Source organism: Sapajus apella, unplaced genomic scaffold, assembly GCF_009761245.1.
Source record: "Sapajus apella isolate SASKATOON/1434 unplaced genomic scaffold, GSC_monkey_1.0 scaffold40, whole genome shotgun sequence".
Classification (NCBI taxonomy): domain Eukaryota; kingdom Metazoa; phylum Chordata; class Mammalia; order Primates; family Cebidae; genus Sapajus; species Sapajus apella.
In genome coordinates this window covers 738,297-757,382 of record NW_022436980.1, presented here as the reverse complement: position 1 = coordinate 757,382, position 19,086 = coordinate 738,297, and the positions used below count along the sequence as shown (strand labels likewise).

Sequence of the window (19,086 nt, the reverse complement as noted above, 5' to 3'; positions counted from 1 at the left end):
GTTTAAAGATATGGGTGTCCTTTAGGAGATTTGCCAGCGCAGAATTGTTTCACAATGACACAATGGAACCTACTCGGATTGCCATCTCTTCACTTTACACCCAGAGGGAGGGAAAAAAAAGTTAAGGGTTTCTCAACAGGTAAGTCATGCAGAGCCCCTGAAACTTACTCTTGCAACACTCAACACACTTGCGAGTTCTTGTGCACTGTCTGGCTCTTTGTTAGCCTACAAGCTGCATGAAGGCTGGGACTATGGCAGTCTTAGCTCATAGAAGGTACTCAGTGGAAATCTGTTGATTGATTTTTTTCACTTAAAGCCAATTCTAATGTAAGTGTATGTGTGCTGCCGTAAATAGGGTTAGAACTCTCTTTGCTCTAACTTAAATACCAATTGATTTTAGCCCAGGATAATGAAAGTGCAGTCTTTCTCAGCAAATAAAATGCCACCATCTGAACACATCTCCTAAAGAGATATAAGAAGGATGGAAGTGAGTGAAGGGTAGGCCCTCCGGAGTTCTCAGCAGCATGGAGATATAACACGCCTGGATGTGTGTGATGATTAGGTCAACAACGGTCTATATTTGAACAAAGTGAAGGCACTGTGGCTTCCATCACAGGCTGGTCTCAAATTCCATTTCACAGAATTGAAGATAATTTGGGGTTATTACCAATTCTCAGCAGAAATATCAGACGTGAAAGTTATGACCTAGAAAGCAATGGAGGTGAAATTATTCTTTTTGCCTTCAGATATAATATTTTGTATATTTGAAAATTTGTCATCACAAAAAAATATTAAGGTATATACTGATTTGTTAAAAGCAGCGGCATGCAGTTAGGATGATATCTTTGGGGAAATGGCAGACACTATCCAGCATTCTGATTCTCTGCTGCATCTAATTTTCTCCTTCTAAACTGAACCCCATGCTCACCATCAACGGGATTGAATTTGAGCTGCTGAGAATTGGTAATAACCCCAAATTATCTTCAATTCTGTGAAATGGAATTTGAGGCCAGCTTGTGATGGAAGCCACAGTGCCTTCACTTTGTTCAACTGCCACTTTATTTCTCTCTGCAAGAGATGAAGGCTGGAGTACAGCTGAACTTTCTGGCAGGTACCCGTGGATTTACACATTAACCTTCCCCATTCTTTGTAACTGCTGGCCTCAAAAGAGAGTTCAGGGTTATGCGTTTGGAACAAGAGTTAGTATATATGTTTCTGAAGTATTTGATTCAGACTGTGCTTTAAAAAATAGAAAAGAAAGTAGGAAGAACAGCTGGTGGTTTGGAAGGAAGCCACCAAGCACTGCGAGGTGCGAGTTCTGAATCTGTTTCTCAATCTTAGCTGCAGTGCATTGGCTAAGGAGGAATGTGAAAACTGCTGAGTCACTATCAAAATCAATTGGTTTTTCCAATTCCCCTGAGAGAAAAATTACAGATGAGTTTATTACAGCTTTAAAATGCCATGTCCCTCACTGCTGAAGGCATCTGAATTAAGGAAGTAGTAATTGCAGCTGCTTTCTTCAGACATTGAGCTCAAGGACAGAATCTCAACTCTGTTTTTATCAGCTGGGAAAATCCAAGCATTCATTTCCAGCTGGTTCAGTGCCTATGCAAAAGTATATCGTGTACAAAAATAAAATTAAAAAGCTAACATTAAGCATGTTTTCTACAGTTTGGATTTCTGAATAATTTGATCCGACAGAAAATTTTTTTTTTCAGGAGAATTATGTGCATACTTTCTAAATGCAAGATAAATTCCTGAGCTCCATGTGACTTCAGTACCACCAGTTCTTTGGCAGCTTACGAGTATACAGCTTTTTAATTCTCACCTGGTCCCCAGGATATGGTTTACTTGTCAGAGTAGTTTTATGAGGTGCTTTCTCCTCACTCTGATTCTAGGTAACACCTGATGAGATGGACAGATGGTGCACCTCACTTCCTCTTTCTGGGCATGAAGGAAAGAGAGAGAAGTCAGGGTAGAGCTACTGCTACTGTATGTGTGTGTGTTTGTAGAAAAGGAGTCTAATATTTCTAGTTAACCTTGATGGGAACGTAGAATATAGATTGTGAAGGGAACTTGTATATTACCGCAGTAGGCTGAATAATGGCTCTGAAAGATATGTATGGCTTAATCCCTGAAACCTGTATTACCTTTTCTAGCCAAACAGACTTTTGCAGATGTGATGAAGGATCTTGGAATGGGGAGATATCCTAATTATTTGGGTGTATCCTAAATGTAATCACAAGTATCATTATAAGAGGGAGGCAAAGGGAGATTTGGCTTCTAAGAGGGGAAAAGGTGATGCGATTACAGAAGCAGAGATACATTTTTTGAAGATAGAAGAGGCTACAAACCAAGGAATGTGGGTAGCCTCTAGAAGAAACAGAATCCATGGAAAAGGCAGGGAAACACAATCTCCCATAGAGTCTCCAGAAGAAATTGTTCCTCTCTGCAAGAGAGGAAGGCAGGCTGGAGTACAGCTGAGCTTTCCAGCAGGCACCAGTGGATTTACTCATTAACCTTCCCCATTCTTTGTAACTGCTGGCCTCAGAAGAGAGTTCAGAGTTATGCGTTTGGAACAAGAGTTAGTATATATGTATTTGAAACTGGTTTCACTAGGCTAAAGTTAAGGTGTCAGCCACACCTTTTGTGTTGTTTTAAGCCAATAAATTTGGGGTAATTTTTTATAGCAGCAACAGGAAATCAGTTATGTAGAATAGTAGGTCCCATTTCTGGCTAATCATTAGAATCACTCCCGAAGCTTGTTATATACAGACTCAGAGCAAGTGAATCAAGGATTTGGTGGTGGGGCCAAAGCCTGCAAGTTAAGCAAGCTCTTCATTTTAGAAATGAGGAAACCAAGGTTGGGAGAAGCGAAGTAACTTACTCAAAAACATAGGGTATTACGTTTTAAATTTAATTTTATTATTTTATCTTTTGAATTTTCTTCCCCCAGCTTTACTTTTGTGTAAATGCGATTTCATTTATGGCTTTGTGTTGACATATTCATTAAAATGAAGAAATAAAAAATGAGAAACAGTTTTAAAAATTATATAATGTTTATTGATTAGAATGAATATGATGCAATCTGGTTTTCTGTGCTCAGATTCCTGACCTTTGGAGTTAACCTTTCCTTGTAAAAGATTAGACAGCAGGCTGGGAAGAATGCCTTTGAAACTGAGAGCAAAGACTTGCATGTAACTTACACTGATGTCCTGGTGATGTGCATAATAAGTTGCTTAAACATTACAGCAGGATAGGATTTTAGATATAATTTATTTATAAATGGTAAAGATGTTTCCAACCCCCACTGAACTTCCTCATAGAATGTTCATCAGAAAACAAAGTTTCTATCTACTCTTTCCTCCAAGACTTCAACTCCTACCATTGACATCATGACACTCAGATCTATTCCCCTAGCCCTGTCCACTCCCCTGAAATCCAGATCCATATATCCAACCACCATCTGGGTATCTCAATTTGGCTGTCCCTCCAACAACTCAAATTTTGCTGACACTGTTTTGGACTCTAGAACATTCAGGCATTCTGCATGTGCTGTGCCCTTGCACTCACTCTTCCCTTCAGACCCTATCCTTCTTCACTTGGCTGGTTCCAACTTCTCTCTTAAGATTCAGTTTAGGTACAGGCTCCTTTAGGAAGTTTCTTTTGACTTTGCCTATCTCAGACTCTGTTCCTCTACTACATTAATCTGTAGTATCATGCACTAGCACAAAATATTTGCTGAATTAAAGAATGAGAGTTAACTATCAGTCAGGCATAAAGATAAAAAACCAAAGTTCATTCCAGAGTTGAGTGTTTTCAGGATTCCTATCAATTAGGAAAGTGTTTGGTTATTCAAACTCAGAAACACCTCCCTTTAACTGATGGATTCTTCAAACTCAGCATCAGTTAGAGTGCATTAGGGCACTTCTCAAACCCTGCATTCTGGGAAGAAGTCTGATGGGGGGAGGTCTGGCCCACCTGCCCTGAGCCAAGGTTCTGGGCAGTGCTATTCAGTCACATATGCATGTGTTGGGCACTGATGCAAGACTGGGCTGGGCATTAGGCATAGTTTTAGACATTAGGGACATATTCTCTTTCCTTGCCTTAAGATACCGGTTTAGTAGGGGCCATTAAGACCCCTTTTTGAGCCTGGACTTTGCATTCAAACATAACCTAGTTGCAATCCAGTCATCTATTGGCAGTGACCTTGGGCAAATCATAGTCTCTCCAAGCTTTACTTTTCTAATTGATTAATAGAATCAAGAACCTCTCTCTATACCCCAGATTTATTTTAAAGATTATGAGTTAATTCATAGTTAAAATGCCTAGCATCTAATAGCACAAAACCCATACATACTTTTCAATTGTGTATTACTAAAAAGAAGGAATGATTTACTAGAGGACATGCTAGGGCTTTTACTGGTCAATGGCTGATTGATAGCCTCAATTAACTGAATAGATTAAGCATATCTAATTGGTGGCAGAAGTGGTCCAAGAAGCTGCAGCAATGGGAATGTGTCAGAGCAGGGGGTGGGAAAGAGACAGTGAGAAACGTGCATGTCTGTAGTGGAGGGGAGCTCTTAGGATGTCTACAGGTTTCCAAGACAATGATTGAAATAAAGACAAAAAATGACGAATAAGATCTTCATTTCTTTCCTTTATCACCTTTCCCTTGTTCCGCAGCCCCAGTTGTGCCCACAGACACCACAATGAAGCCTCTGAACACAGGGATTTGAACTAGGGCTTCTCCAAGTTCTTTTCAACTCTGACACCCTGGTGTTCTCAGAAGCTTCCATAAATTTTGGCCGAAGGAGCCACAGCAAATTTGTCAGATGATCTCTTACCTTTAACTTCCATAAATTTTGGCTGAAGAAGCCACAGGAAACTTGCCAGACGGTTTCTTACCTTTAATTCGGCCATTTTCTCTCTGCTCTATGTGTGATGACTTCAGGAAACGCAGGCCCAGAGGATACAAAGCCACAATGCTTCTTTCTCCTTCAAACCACTCTTTGGATATTCTGGTTTCCACTGCTTCACTGTGCTTCACTGTCAGTGAGTCACTCAAACCAGCTGGGAGAATTGCCTAACTCATATATAGGGACAAAGTCCAACAAGCTTATTTTTTAACTGCTTACACAAGTGCTTTGGTTTTTAAACAGTTTGTTCCTATGTGTTTGCAGAGGCCGGGCTCCTCTTCACTGAGGCAGATATTGACCAATTATTTGTTCAAGTTAAAAGGAAGCTTATTTCAAAAGGCATATAATTTGAAGCTATCAGGGAAAGGAACTGTGGCAGATAGTGCCTGCTCTGTGTGTTGGAGAGTTCTCTGTTGAGTTCTGACTCAGGCTAGAAAGGAACAGGCAGTGCTGAGTCTGGAGGGCAGTGAGAAAAACCCCTAGACATTTACCAGCTCCAGATGTTTACACTGGGGTAAGATGTTTACACACAGCCACTTGATGACAAGCACCAGGACCAGAACCACTCAGTTCTCTGCAGGTGCTTCCCAGGAATAAGCTCAGGTTCTTGGGTAAGTATTAGGCATAGTTTTAGACATTAGGGACATATTCTCTTTCCTTGCCTTAACATATCAGTTTAGAAGGAGCCACTAAGACCCCTTTTTGAGCCTGGACTTTGCATTCAAACATATCCTGGTTGTAATCCAGTCATCTACTAGCAGAACCTAAAGCCTTTCACTTAGAGCAAACTGAGGTGTTTCCTATTGCTCTTTTTAATTTCTTAAAGTACATTTAGTTTTCTTATAAACTCTTTAAGAGTTTTGTTTCCTAATGTTTTTACACTTCTAAAACAGACTAAGGGATTACTCTCCAGCCACCTCCTCTATGACTCCCTCATTATTCATCTTGGCTGCTCTCCTTGGTCATTGGCAGGTAAAGGGGAAAGGGGAAAACATATTGAGTGCCTGCTTTTGTCAGATTTTTCCATATCTAACTTCACAAAAAAAATCTTGTAAACTAGGCATTATCACAACTCAAATGCCAACAGACAAGGGAGGAAGTATAAATGAATAAAATAGGCTAGCTGATTTTTCAAGATAAGATGAAGCTCCAATTTTTAAACATTGGCAATTAGAATGAGAGAGAGTGAGAGAGAGAGAGACAGAGACAGACAGAGAGAGAGAGAGTGCGAGAGTGAGAGAGAGAGACAAAGAGAAACTAACCTGTGATAGATGGCAAAAAAAATGCCCAAATTCCTCCTATCCTTGTATATGTGCCCCTTTGAATGTGACTTTGCTGTTCCTCCCATCAAGAGGTAGGGTCTTTTTCTTTGGCCAATAGCAAACATGACACAGAGTTTGAAAAGTGCTTGTGACTTAAGACAGGTCCAATTCTTACAGCCAGAGACACTGTGCAAAGTAGCTGGGCTGGCCTCCAGAGATCAAGGCAACAGCGCTGCAAGCCCCACAGTGACTGCCAGACATGTGAATGAGGCAGTCTGGCTGCCAGGTGACTGCAGACACATGTGTGATCCCAGGCAAGACCAGCAGAAGAACCACCAGTTAAATCTGGGCCAAACTGCTGAGCCACAGAATGGGGAACAAATAGAATGGTATATTTTACACTACTAAAATTTGGGATGGTTTGTTAAGCAGTGATAAATAACTGATATAATCATGCAGGTCAAAAAACATGTGCAGATTTGAAGTGGCTACAGGCTGCCAGTTTCAGATCCTCTGCTTTAGATAAATGGGTTTAAACAACCTCCAGGGGTTCCTAGGCTCCGGCATACTGCAGTAGCACAAGAATGACTGCCTGCATACGAGGTGCTAGCACAGAGTGGGCCAGACAAAAGGGGACATGTTGACAGGAAACAAGTGGCAGGCTGGTAGCCAACCCTGTGGACTGACGCCTGAGGACTGATAGGAAATCTCAGCATATATCAGCACAGACAGATAACATTGTGGTATGATGTAAACTACTCTGGAATTCATATGCTAACCTGGGAGGAAGGAAGGTGGAGACCCCAGCTTTATTGAGGCTAAGTTTTCACTATTCCTATAACAAGCACACTCAGAAAGTGAATTCGAGGACAAGATCTCTGGTGTATCTGAGTTTATGAGTACCTTGGGTCTTCAATCTTTATAGATCCTGGAAGTTCGTAGTTGGTGGTTAGATAAAGAAATAAATGGGAGCTAATAAAAGACAAAGGAAAATCTTTACTGCCTTATTTTTCAACAAACTTTCTAGGTTATTTCCATTGAACCAGCTTTGAAGGTAGATTTAAGAGGTGTTTTGTTTGTTTGTTTGTTTTTTTTGTTTTGTTTTTTTTTTGGAGACGGAGTGTCGCTCTTGTTACCCAGGCTGGAGTGCAATGGCGCGATCTCGACTCACCGCAACCTCCGCCTCCTGGGTTCAGGCAATTCTCCTGCCTCAGCCTCCTCAGTAGCTGGGATTACAGGCACACACCACCATGCCCAGCTAATGTTTTGTATTTTTAGTAGAGACGGGGTTTCACCATGTTGACCAGGATGGTCTCGATCTCTTGACCTCGTGATCCACCCGCCTCGGCCTCCCAAAGTGCTGGGATTACAAGCGTGAGCCACTGCACCCGGCCTGAGGTGTTTTGATTCTTTCCTAAGGTGTGAGATTTCTGAAAGGGTAAGAAAGTGTTAACAGTTCCCTGACTGAATGAAAATTACTTTGAGGGGTCTGAAAATATTTAAAATGGAATACATCTATTCCTTCTAAAAGGAAAGAATATACACACGGGATATTAACATATTATTTTATTATTTATTTATTTTTTGAGACAGATTCTTGCTCTGTTACCCAGGCTGGAGTGCAGTGGCACAAAAACGGCTCACTGAAGCCTCAACCTCCTGGGCTCAAGCGATCCTCCCGCCTCAGCCTCCTGAGTAGCTGGGACTACAGGCACACACCACCACACCCGGCTACTTTAAAAAACTTTTAGTAGAGATGAGGTCTTGCCATGTTGCCCAGGCTGATCTTGAACGCCTAGGTTCAAGCAATCCTCCCACCTTGGTCTCCCAAAGTGCTGGGATTACAGACATGAGCCACTGCACCTAACTTAATGTTATTTTTTAGAGTCAGAGTCTTGCTGTGTTACCCAAGCTGGAGTGGAGGGGCAACATCGTAGCCCACTATAGCCTTGAACTCCTGGGCATAAGCCATCCTCCAGCCTCAGCCTCTCAAAGTATTGGAATTACAGACATGAGCCATCATGTCCTGCTGGGATATGAGAATAAATAACACACAGCTACAGATAGTTCTGGTTCTATGTCTAATGGCTTTCCATTTTAATTAATGTAATTATACATTCATTTATTTAACAGTTTTTGAAAACCATCACAACATAGTATAAGTGCTCTGACAGAGAATAGCCCAGGGTTCTAGGGGGCACAAAGCCTGGATGAGCAGAGCCAAGGAGGGCTTCCCAGAGGAGACAATGTCTGAGCCAAGTCACATAAAGTAAGAGTTGGACAGAAAGGGCAGTAAGCGGAGAGAACAAGGTGTGCAAAGAGAAAAACAGAAGTGCAGCTTATGCAATAAACTATGTTTAGGGCAATGCAACTGAAATTGAAGTGGAGGGATCCAGTCAGGGAAAGCTTCTAGGGAAGCAGGAGAAATAGAAGGTATCTTCTGGACAGGGTGATCAGCATTCAAAGACACACAGTGGAAGGAGTAGGCTGTGAGTAAGGGTTAATACATACAGGTCAAATACATACAGGAGCAGAGAAAGGTCACAATATCAAAGCTGTGAGAGACAAAAAACAAAAGTTGATAAAAAAAACCAGGCAGAAGAGGATGGATTCAACGAACCAATATGGGGAATGTGTGAGGCAGAGAACCTGAAAAGCAGCAGAAATATGAAACTTTAGGTGTCTGCCCCTCCCAGATTCTACTGCAAGATAGGAGGTTTATTCTCTGCTCCAGAAGAAATGACACTAGCAAGTGGAGGGGTGGGTAGGACCAAAACTAAGTATAATCGGCAGTGATGAAACCTCCAGCCTCCTTCTCCCATTACATTTCCAGAATGTTATCAGCAAGTGTTCCCTCCAGATAGGAGACTGGAGGTTACTTCTCTAAGACAGTGGCCTGTAAATACAATATATTTAGGAAAATATATATATATAATCTTTCTGGAAATGCTTATTTTAATGAGGTAGATATCCCCTCTTTAATTCAAATATCCATGAATATACAATTCTTGTTTCTAATTCTTATTTCTAAAATGAGACAATACTTTAGTACCATTTCATCAGTATCATTTCATTCTATTTTTTGGTTTTATAGAACTAAGTGGAGAAATTTGTTCACATAAATAAGTAGATATAAATGGAAGGAATTTTGTTATAATCTCACTTCTTTGGAATTAAATCTCAAAAATCACAGTGATCTATCAATATTTTATCATAGATTAAGACATTTTATACAAAACATTTAAAAATTATTTTAAAAAAATAATCCATCCATCAACAACTCAGTTAGGTTCTTCTTTCTTTAATTGCATTGAAAGCAAATAATTGGAAACCTGAAGAAAAGGCTTCATTACTCAGCTACTAGAATCATTCATTTTAATTAAATATTATGCTTTCACTTAGAGGTTGTATTAGTCCCTTCTCATGCTGCTACGAAGAAATACCCGAGACTGGGTAATGTATAAAGAAAAGAGGTTTGACTCACAGTTCTGCATGGCTGGGAAGGCCTCCGGAAACTTACACTCATGGCAGGAGGGGAAGCAAACATGTCCTTCTTCAGGTGGCAGGACAGAGAATGAGTGCTCAGTGAAGGGGGAATCCCTCATAAAACCATCAGATCTTGTGAGGACTCACTATCAAGAGAACAGGATGGGAGCAACTACCTCCATGATTCAATTATCTCCACCAGATCCCCCTCAACAATACTTGGGGATAATGGGAACTACAATTCAAGATGAGAGTTGGGTGGGGATACAGCCAAAACATATCAAAGATGCTTTGTCTCATTTACTCAGAAAGAACTAGGAAATAACAATAATTTTATATATTTTTGCCATATAATTTTTTGATAAAAAGCTTTTTGATATTTTGACAGACCAGACAGAAGTTCTGCCACAAAAGATGCCACAAACTTGTGTATTTTTTACTAAAGTTCTCTTTGCTTTGCTTTCAGAAACCCTGTATTAAACAAATAATAATTATGGGGAATGGAACAGTGAAGTCCTTAAATAAAACAAATATTTAGAATTGTCCTTTTGTTGGCATCCTGAAGACATTTACATCCTGGGGCGATATACTAGAGTGCTATTATACCACTAGTGAGATACAGCTCTTCCTTAGTGGGAAAGGGTGACTGTGAAAACAGAGGTGAGAAATAAGAGCTAGCACTGAGCTGCCTTCACAAACAGATCAATTTAAACGAAGATTTACACAGGGCAATTGGTGATCTGGAAAATGATTCCCTTAAAACTATCTGTGCTTATATACCTCTTAGAGGGGATGCCTGTACCCACTCCAATTTGCAGACCACTGACCCACCCCAAGAAAGTGGAAAACATATCCAGAAAGCTTGGAATTGCTACATGGTAATGTGAAGCAGGGGGTGACAGGCCTACAGAATAATCACTACAAAATGGAGTTAGGCATCAGAGGACTCCAGGACAGATGTCTCTGAGAAAAAGATGGAACAGAGAGATTACCTGATGTACTTGATGGTACTGAGCAAGGTTTTACATCTTGGTTGGAGTTTGGGGGTTCCATTCTTCATCATTAGTTATTGATGACCTTGGCAAAGCTTAATATTATCCAGCTGAGAAAACATAGTACTAGAGAGGGGGTGTAGGATGACAAGGCACTGATTAGAAATAAAGCTATCTGGATTAAAAACAGAACCTAGAGGGAAAACAGTGGCAGTAATAAAAATGATAGCAGTACATGAAAGACAAGTATTTCCTATTTTGCCAACAGAAGACATGATAATCATCTCATGTTTAACTCAGTATGTGTAGCTTTGAGTGGGGAGGAGTGGCTCAGTTCATTAAGGTGAGATTAGGTTGAGGCAGCCAAAGGTGAGTTTTGATGAATTCTGCTATAATGGCACTCCTAAAGTAAAGAGTTCACAATCTATATTCTCTACTTTTTGATTAGTTTGTCTTTCTTAAAGGCTAGATCCTGACTTATCTGCATGAGAATAAACTGGTTTGTCTGTTAAAAATACAAAATCCTGGCTTTATCCTATACATGTAGAAAGGGAAGAGAGAGGAAATCCTGGAATCTGCATTTTAAACAAGGACTTCAAGGGATTCTTATACACTTTTGAGTTTGAAAGCCCTCCATTTAAGTCCTTAATGGAGGTGCAGATTATTTGTAACTGAATGCCCAATCCCTTTACTACTCTATAGAGCAGCCCCAGCTGACTCCAGCAGCAGATATTTTGCATAGGCAAACATACTGTGAAATATTTAAGGCATAGGGTTGGATTTCCTGGAACCCTTCCTCTCTCACCAAAGTGATTTAGCTCAGTCTTGGGACTGTGGATAAATGAATTTCTAATTTCCTTCTCCTCCTTTCACCAAAACAGAATCCTCCTTTGAATTTTAACAGATATTAAACCAACACAGACACCCTGTTAGACCTTTAAACTTCTTAAAATAGGAGATGTTACCTGTGCTTTAAAAATTCAATTAAGCCACCATCTAGTAACCCACACAAGGTCCTACCTATGGTGGGTGTTACTGTACACTATTGAAATGAGGACTTAGAAACTCTGATTAGGGAGAAATTAGGAGCTCTTCACCTTAGTCTGATGGCCCTGCATATCAGTTCCATGAAGTCCATTTTCAGAATGGACAAAAAAAACAAGTGTCAGGGCACCTGTATGATACCATGAATACCTCAAGTTTGGGAAATTCTAAGAACACAAGCTGAAGCTATTAAGAATCAATTCTTTCGAGAATAGCTTTTCTTAGAGCACTGAAGGGGAGAATAGCTTTCTTTCTTCACCCATCACTAGGTTCACGACTGAGGCACCTATAACAAAAGACTGATCAATGAGAAAAGCATACAAATTTATTTAAGTTTTATGAGACAGGAATCTTTAGAAATGAAGATGCAAAGAAACAGGAAAACCTGTATATTTTTATGTACAGTATCATGCAGAAGTATAATCAGAGGACAAAATGATATAATCTAACAATAATAAACTGTGAAGAACTCAGCAAGTCCTGTTTGTTCAGATTCTCCTTGGTGTCTCTGTATCTGTGAGGATAAAGGGTACCTCTGGAATAAAGGTTTTATGATCTACTTCAGAGGAAGGTCACTTAGGTTTTATGGCCTGCTTCAGAGGGGAAGGTGTGAAAAACCTTGTTACTGCAGTTTTTTTAGATATCAGGGTGCAATATTTTGGGGTTGTATGCCTTGAATCCCATCAATATTAAGGGGGAGAGACTAGCTTAAATCTTTACTTGGATTCCAACTAAGTCTTACCCACCCAAGGGGCAGAGGAGTGGTCATATATATGCCTTCACATCTGGTCAGCTCCACAATGAGTCAGAAAATTGGTTAGAGATCTAAATCACAACAGAAAAAAAAAATCTTTATTGCTACCAACTTGTCCCATCAAGAGAGTAAGATATACATATGTAAAGAAATAGTCATTCTGTCATCCAGGCTGCTGGAAGGCAGTGGTGCAATCATGAATCACTGCAGCCTCAAACTCCTAGGCTCAAATGATCCTCCCGCCTCGGTCTCCTAAAGTGCTGGGATTAAAGGTGTGAGCCACAGCACCTGGTCAATTATACTTCAAAAAAAATATATTTTGACATGTATACTTATTATCTATAAGCATTTTTCATGAGTAGTTCTCAAGAAGTCCTAGCAAAAAGTATACTTCAAAAACATTCTTTTTTAAAGAACTCTAGCTAATAACATTCATTTGGGTGAAAAGCCTTATTATGCTGCTGCTAATAACTGCAACAAATTTACCTTAGATTATTAAAAACTACTTTTTCTTAGAAAACTATAATTCAAGGAATCAGGCTTGGCTGCAGAAAGAAATGGAGTTGAGGAATACTGTTAATTTTTCCAGCTTGACCCCAGAACCATCAACAATGGTTTACTTTTTTGTTATTTATTTATTTTAGACGGATTCTTGCTTTGTCATCCAGGCTGGAGTGCAATGGCATGATCTCAACTCATTGCAACCTCCACCTCCCGGGTTCAAGTGATTCTCCTGCCTCAGCTTCCCAAGTAGCTGAGATTACAGAGGTGTGCCATCAGGCCTGGCTAATTTTTGTATTTTTAGTAGAGACGGGGTTTCGCCATGTTGGCCAGGCTGGTCTTGAACTCCTGACCTCAAGTGATCCACTCACTTTGGCCTCCCAAAGTGTTGGGATTACAGGCATGAGCCACTGTGCTCGGCCTATTTTTATTTTTTATGATGTAGAAAATAAAAAGTTCAGGATAATTTTTTTTTTTAATTAAAAGAAAGATAAAGAAAGCAGAGGGAAGGAAGGGGTTTTGATTTATTTTTTAAAGGAGAAATACAAAGAGTTTTAGTTGGTTTAAGTCTCTGTGAAACATTTGGTTTCTACTTCCCAACTATACAGCCTATGCCACAACATACTGTGACCAATTCTACATACAGATCATGATTTGCATAGCTCTTCTTTATGTCAAAAAGAAACCAGGGGTAGATCCTTTCAAAGAGGAAGTAAAGAAAGGCTGGAGAATAGTCTAGCTGATGAAAGCTGATTTAAAAATCCTTTTCCAAATTCCCAAGACTGCCTTTCTAAAAGGACTCTCTAACATTCTTATTTTAATATCCTCTTGCAGCATACCTTGATTTCCAAGGTACTTCTGGAACCTAATTAAAATGGAATAGAAAGTGAATTCGGTGTTTTCTACCTAATTTTAAAATGAGAAACAAAAACTGTGTATTTATTATTATTATTATTTAAAAGTATACAGCAAAATCAGGAGTACAAGGATCAGCACCAGAGCCAGAGAGAGAATATGGGTGATAAAATGCTGAATAAATTGTTTTTAGAAATCAAGTTCATATGCTAAGGAAGAACTGGGGCAGAGAAGATTAAGCAAGCAAAAAGATGGGTTAAAAAAAGTAATGATGAACTATTATGGACACACACGCACACACACACACACACACACACACACACACTCCCCACCCCCAAAAAGCTTTGAAGTGATTATGAAATCCAGGAATCCTAGTTCATAATTCATGTAAATGTGTTGCTGTGGAACTTATTTTTACTTCTCTCCATAAATAAATTGTTGACACAAGAATAATATTCTCAGTTTTCTGACTATAGCTAAGGGACATTTCAGGAATTGACTTTTCCTGAAAATAAAAAAAAAAATGGAGAGAAGGCTATAAATGTCTCTCAGTGCCCTTGTGCAGGTCTTAGATTTTACCCTACCTATTTCCAAATAAAACAGCAAGAGACTGCAGACAGCAGCAACCTAAAGAGTAAGGGAGCTGTCAATTTTTCACATCATTTTACCAGAATTCTTTTTTTCTGGTATTGCTGTTCTGTATGTATTATTAATCTGTATTTATATTTAACTCTAGCTATTAGTCCGCCTCTTCCAGCCACTGAGCCATTTGCAAAGGAGAGAAGAGGGAGACAGGGTTGCTATTATTAGACATTTCTGTGTGTGATGAGGGTAGAGACAATTAAATAACACCATTTTGCATCTTTGAAAATGACAGAGATTGTTTGGGGTGGACAACTCAGGGCTGGTTAACAGGACCTTTCCCCTCAAGAAGGTAAAACAATAGAGATACATTTTTCAAGTACTGTACTTAAGCCTTCAGCAGTGAGTGTGGGAAAATTACAGACCCATAAAAACCCTCCAGTTCTAGGCAAGAGTAAATTTTCTTTGGAGTTCACTGTCATTGCTCATTTACTGCATCATTTTGACATCATCTCATATTTCCACAAGGCTTTTACATAATCTATAAACAGGGACAGAAAGGTGAGGAATACAGAGAACAGGAACAAAGTTTGGACCTCCCATGTTGTCACTACCTTTCATTTTTCCATTAAAGGGTGAGGCTGAAGGGTAGCATTTTAAGACGTCTTCATTAAAAGGCTGTAATGGTAATAATTGACACAGCAAGAGGAAAGCTGTGAAAGACTGCCACTGCTTGCTCACTCTTCCAAGGACGAGTGTAACTCAGTCATAATGAAGGCTCTTTAATGTTCCTGCCCCAAACCTTTTCCGATCAGGAAAGCCTGGAATCTACAGGCAAGAAAGACAATTATATTAAGTCTCAAGAAATAAAAGTTCAAATACTAATAGTAATTTTTTCCTTCTTTTCCATTTCTGTATGTTAGCCAGTTTTTCCTTTAAAAAAAGAAAACAGTTTTCTGAGGTTTTGCTCAGAAAACCACAGATTAAATAATAAAAAGAAAGTTTACCAAAATGGAAAATATCTGCCAACAAATTGGTGACAGTGTCATCTAAATCAGAAAAACAAAGATAAATCTCATAATACCTACTAGACTTTTATATAAATTATTTGTACTGTGACAGACTCTGAACGTATACTCTTGGAGTCCCAAGGAAATCCTTTTTTTTTTCTATTTTATAATGTAATCTTATTCCTAGATTATTCTTGTTTCCTAGACCCTTATTTTCCCTTTGTTCTGTTTTTCTCCTTTTCAATTAAACAGGATAGAAGGAAATCATTGTTTGTGCCTACAAAGGGCTTTCTGCAACTTTTAAAAATCACTTCTGAACTTAAATTTGGAAATCATCTATCTAAATTTAAAAATCCATTTTATCAAGAAAAAATAGATACCAACCTGATTACCTTCTCTTAAAAAGTATCTCTTCTCTATGACCTGTGAAAAACAAAGATTTTAAGGGCTTAGCACATATACCTGAAAAAAGGGGCTAACTGCAATGACCACAAATGGTACTAAAAGGAATATATGCGAAATAAGAATCTTTTCCATAGCAGTAGATATGTAGTAGAGTGAGCTAAAAATCCGGTGTTTAATGAGATCAGAATTGTGGGAGAATTTCCATAAAAGCCTGCCTCATTCCAAAAAGCATTAATGATAGATCAAAAAATAAATGAATAACAAAAACTAAATAATGATAGAATGACATCCATGCAATTCTTAGAGTATGGTAGCAAATATGACTCTAAGTTTCCTAGCAGTCAGTCCCAAAATGTACTAAACAAAATCCACAAGATAAAAAAAGCACTTGCCTGCTACAATAGTCTTGTCTTATTTCTTAAAGAGGAGACTGCTTAACAGAGCAAACCACCACATCCTTATAGTAAGTGGTGACAAATTCTATATGGCCTCAATATAGACAGATGACGCAACATCAAAAGCAGTCTAATGACTGTCGTATTGTCTATTTTTTTTTTTTTAACTAACTGCACCTTTACTTCAGTAGTTTCAGAATTGTCTGCATTTGTTAAGTAGAAAACACAAGTTCAAGCAGTAGATGCATTTGCACAAATCCATCAACATTTTTGAAAAGAAATCCTCACAATATATGTTCAAATGTAATGAGTTTAAGAGCACCATGTTTTCATCGATTTTTCCTCCAAACTGCTGTAAACACTGAAGAGCACCATGTTTCCATATAATGAAAAATATTTTCAAGAATAATATATTCTGTTCTAACACTTGAGAAACTGCAATGGCTACAGATGAAGTATTATAAAGTCTCTGATTTAGGATGGCTTGAGTACAATTTTTTGACTTTATGGTGTTGTGAAAGCAAGATGCATTCAGTAGAAACTATACCTTCAGTGCCCATACAATGGGCACTTTTTTCACTGTCAGTATAGTATTCAATAAATTACAGGAGCCATTCACAACTTTTTAATAAAACAGGCTTGTGTTAGATGATTCTGCCCAACTATAGGCTAACATAAGTGTTCTAAACATGTTTGAGGAAGGCTAGGCTAAACTGTGATGCTTGGTAAGTTAAGTATAATACATGTGTTTTTGACTAACAATGTTTCCAATTTTCAAGGGGTTTACTGAGATATAACCCTATCGTAAGTTGAGGACTATCTGTATTTTCTTTACACAGACTTGCTGTGATAAGAAAAGTTAACCAGGTAATAACACAGATCAGCTGGAGATAAACTTCAAGGCATTCAAATTTGAAATTATGCAGCTAAGAATTCCTCTGAATGAGAATAGAGCATGTTCTTCCAAGGCCAATGCCAGCTTGCTCTCTCTGGTATGATAGCCATTCATCCAGATTCTTGCTGTCTTGGAGACTATGGCTGTATTATTTTTAGCCACAAGATACCCAGGGCAAAGTTGCATTCACTTACCCCAGAGGTAGAAAAGTTGGTTCATTATTAGTGTACATCTTAAAACAATCCCACAAAAAACAAGAAGGAGACTGATTCCCTTTCCTCTATGGCAGGACAGGAAAATCTGATTATTCTGGAGTGCGAGGAATTACTACTAATTGAAAGAGGCTGGAGAAGGAGTTAGATTTTCTTTTGGAGAAGAAATCTTTATGCTAAATTCTGGAAGAACTGAATGAAATTTGGTTGTCAGCTCCTTTGGTTTCAGGCAATCACCTCAGTCTGGAGGTCTGGCCAACCTCCTAACCCACATACCTTTTGTTGTGATTTAGACAATAAAAAGAGAAATGAACTTTTTGGTCTTGGTTATAATTCTTTACCCCTGACTTGCAATGTTTACTTCTGATTTTTTAAAAAAATAAAGCCTTCCTGACAACTTGGATCATACCAGTTAATAACCAGTTTCTCTAGGATATAATTTAGTATATCTTATTTTTTAATTTTAGAACTAATAAGTTATTTTTAAATTTAAACAACACACTTTGGGATCTTTCAGATCTATAAGATGTTGCTCTTAGGGGACAGGATTTTGTATTGATGGGGCCATGGATCTAAACCAAATGGAAGTTCTTACATTTTAAGTTTGAAAACAATGTGGAGAGAAAATCTGGCTCCTTGCAGTGCTACACATTTTTCATGTCATGGCACACACAGAAAATGCTAATATTTGTACAGCACACTGGGGAAAATGGAAGAGGCTGCCTATCACCCAACCTCCCACCCTGAGGGCTCTGGCTGCTCTGAGAACTGAGAGAAATCAGTATACAGGTACATCTGTATCCTATTTGCCACATACCAGTTAAGAAGTTTTGCAGTGAAGCAAGATTTTCCTAGTGGCCTAATACTAATCAAGGAGGGGGCTGGGGCTTATCTAATGATGACAAAGAGGCCAAATATTAAAACCCAAATTATCTAAAGCTGGGGCTTATCTAACACTGAACAAAAGGGTCAAATATTAAATCCCTAAATACTTAAAAGAAAAAAAAGTGATTCATTAAGAAGAGCGATAGGAAGATGATTTTCTTAGGCAATGACACTTAAAAAGAAATATAATACAGGAATTAAACTTTTTCAATAATATATGCAAAAGGACATCCTATTTTACCTTACTATGCAATTTCAATATTAAGCAAACAACTTAAACTTGGTTAATACTATGTGCAATGCAGGTGTATGGCCTTGTGAAGGAAAGATAAACAGTGCTCTAATTTACCAGTATGCTGAGTCATTCCACATTTTCCTTCCAGTTGAGGACAATAAAATGATGCTAGCAGAGAATCAATAACTGGAATGCAATAGTGTTCTGAGAGGGGAACACTAGGAAATCAAGAAGACAACATTACCTTAAAAGGTAACAGTAATATTTATGTGGGGAATATTAACAGGTGAGAGAGCAGAAAGAACTAAGGGCTTTAGGCAGAATCTCCTCAGTTCGGTGTCTTTGTGGGAGTGGGAGGGTGATTAAGTGAAAAAAAGAGCGAGAAAATGGGTAAATAGAAATTCTTTTAAGAAGAGGAATTAGGTATTTTTTAAAACCCCCATTTAAGTCCAGTAGCTTTTACCCTTTACTTAGAGAACACTGGTGATGGAACTAATACGTCAGCAAACCTTGGGCAATTATACCAACAGGTAAGAGAGGTCAAACAAGTATTATTCAGGCTGTAAAGTTTTGGACAAAAAAATAAAGGGTCATAGGATTCTACAAAAAAAATTTAAACTCTCATAATATATAAATTAAGTTTAAAAATAACTG

At 38.6% G+C, this 19,086-nt stretch overlaps 2 protein-coding genes across 4 annotated transcripts in view; both read right to left on the bottom strand.

The window, feature by feature from the left end:
- Positions 1-7,261, bottom strand: part of HGD (homogentisate 1,2-dioxygenase) — a 56,266-nt gene extending 49,005 nt beyond the window's left edge. Inside the window, exon 1 of one of the 2 annotated variants that reach the window (XM_032298948.1) lies at positions 4,909-7,261. In XM_032298948.1, coding sequence (XP_032154839.1) covers positions 4,909-4,923 — 15 coding nt within the window. In that variant the 5' untranslated portion in view covers positions 4,924-7,261. The remainder of the gene's footprint in view (positions 1-4,908) is intronic. The other variant, XM_032298947.1, reaches the window with a different exon arrangement.
- Positions 7,262-12,536: 5,275 nt separating this feature from the next.
- Positions 12,537-19,086, bottom strand: part of RABL3 (RAB, member of RAS oncogene family like 3) — a 42,752-nt gene continuing 36,202 nt past the window's right edge. The window contains exons 7-8 of one of the 2 annotated variants that reach the window (XM_032298945.1): positions 15,790-15,828; positions 12,537-15,223 (exon numbers count right to left, since the gene is read on the bottom strand). In XM_032298945.1, the coding sequence (XP_032154836.1) occupies positions 15,158-15,223; positions 15,790-15,828 (105 nt within the window). In that variant the 3' untranslated portion in view covers positions 12,537-15,157. The remainder of the gene's footprint in view (positions 15,224-15,789; positions 15,829-19,086) is intronic. The other variant, XM_032298946.1, reaches the window with a different exon arrangement.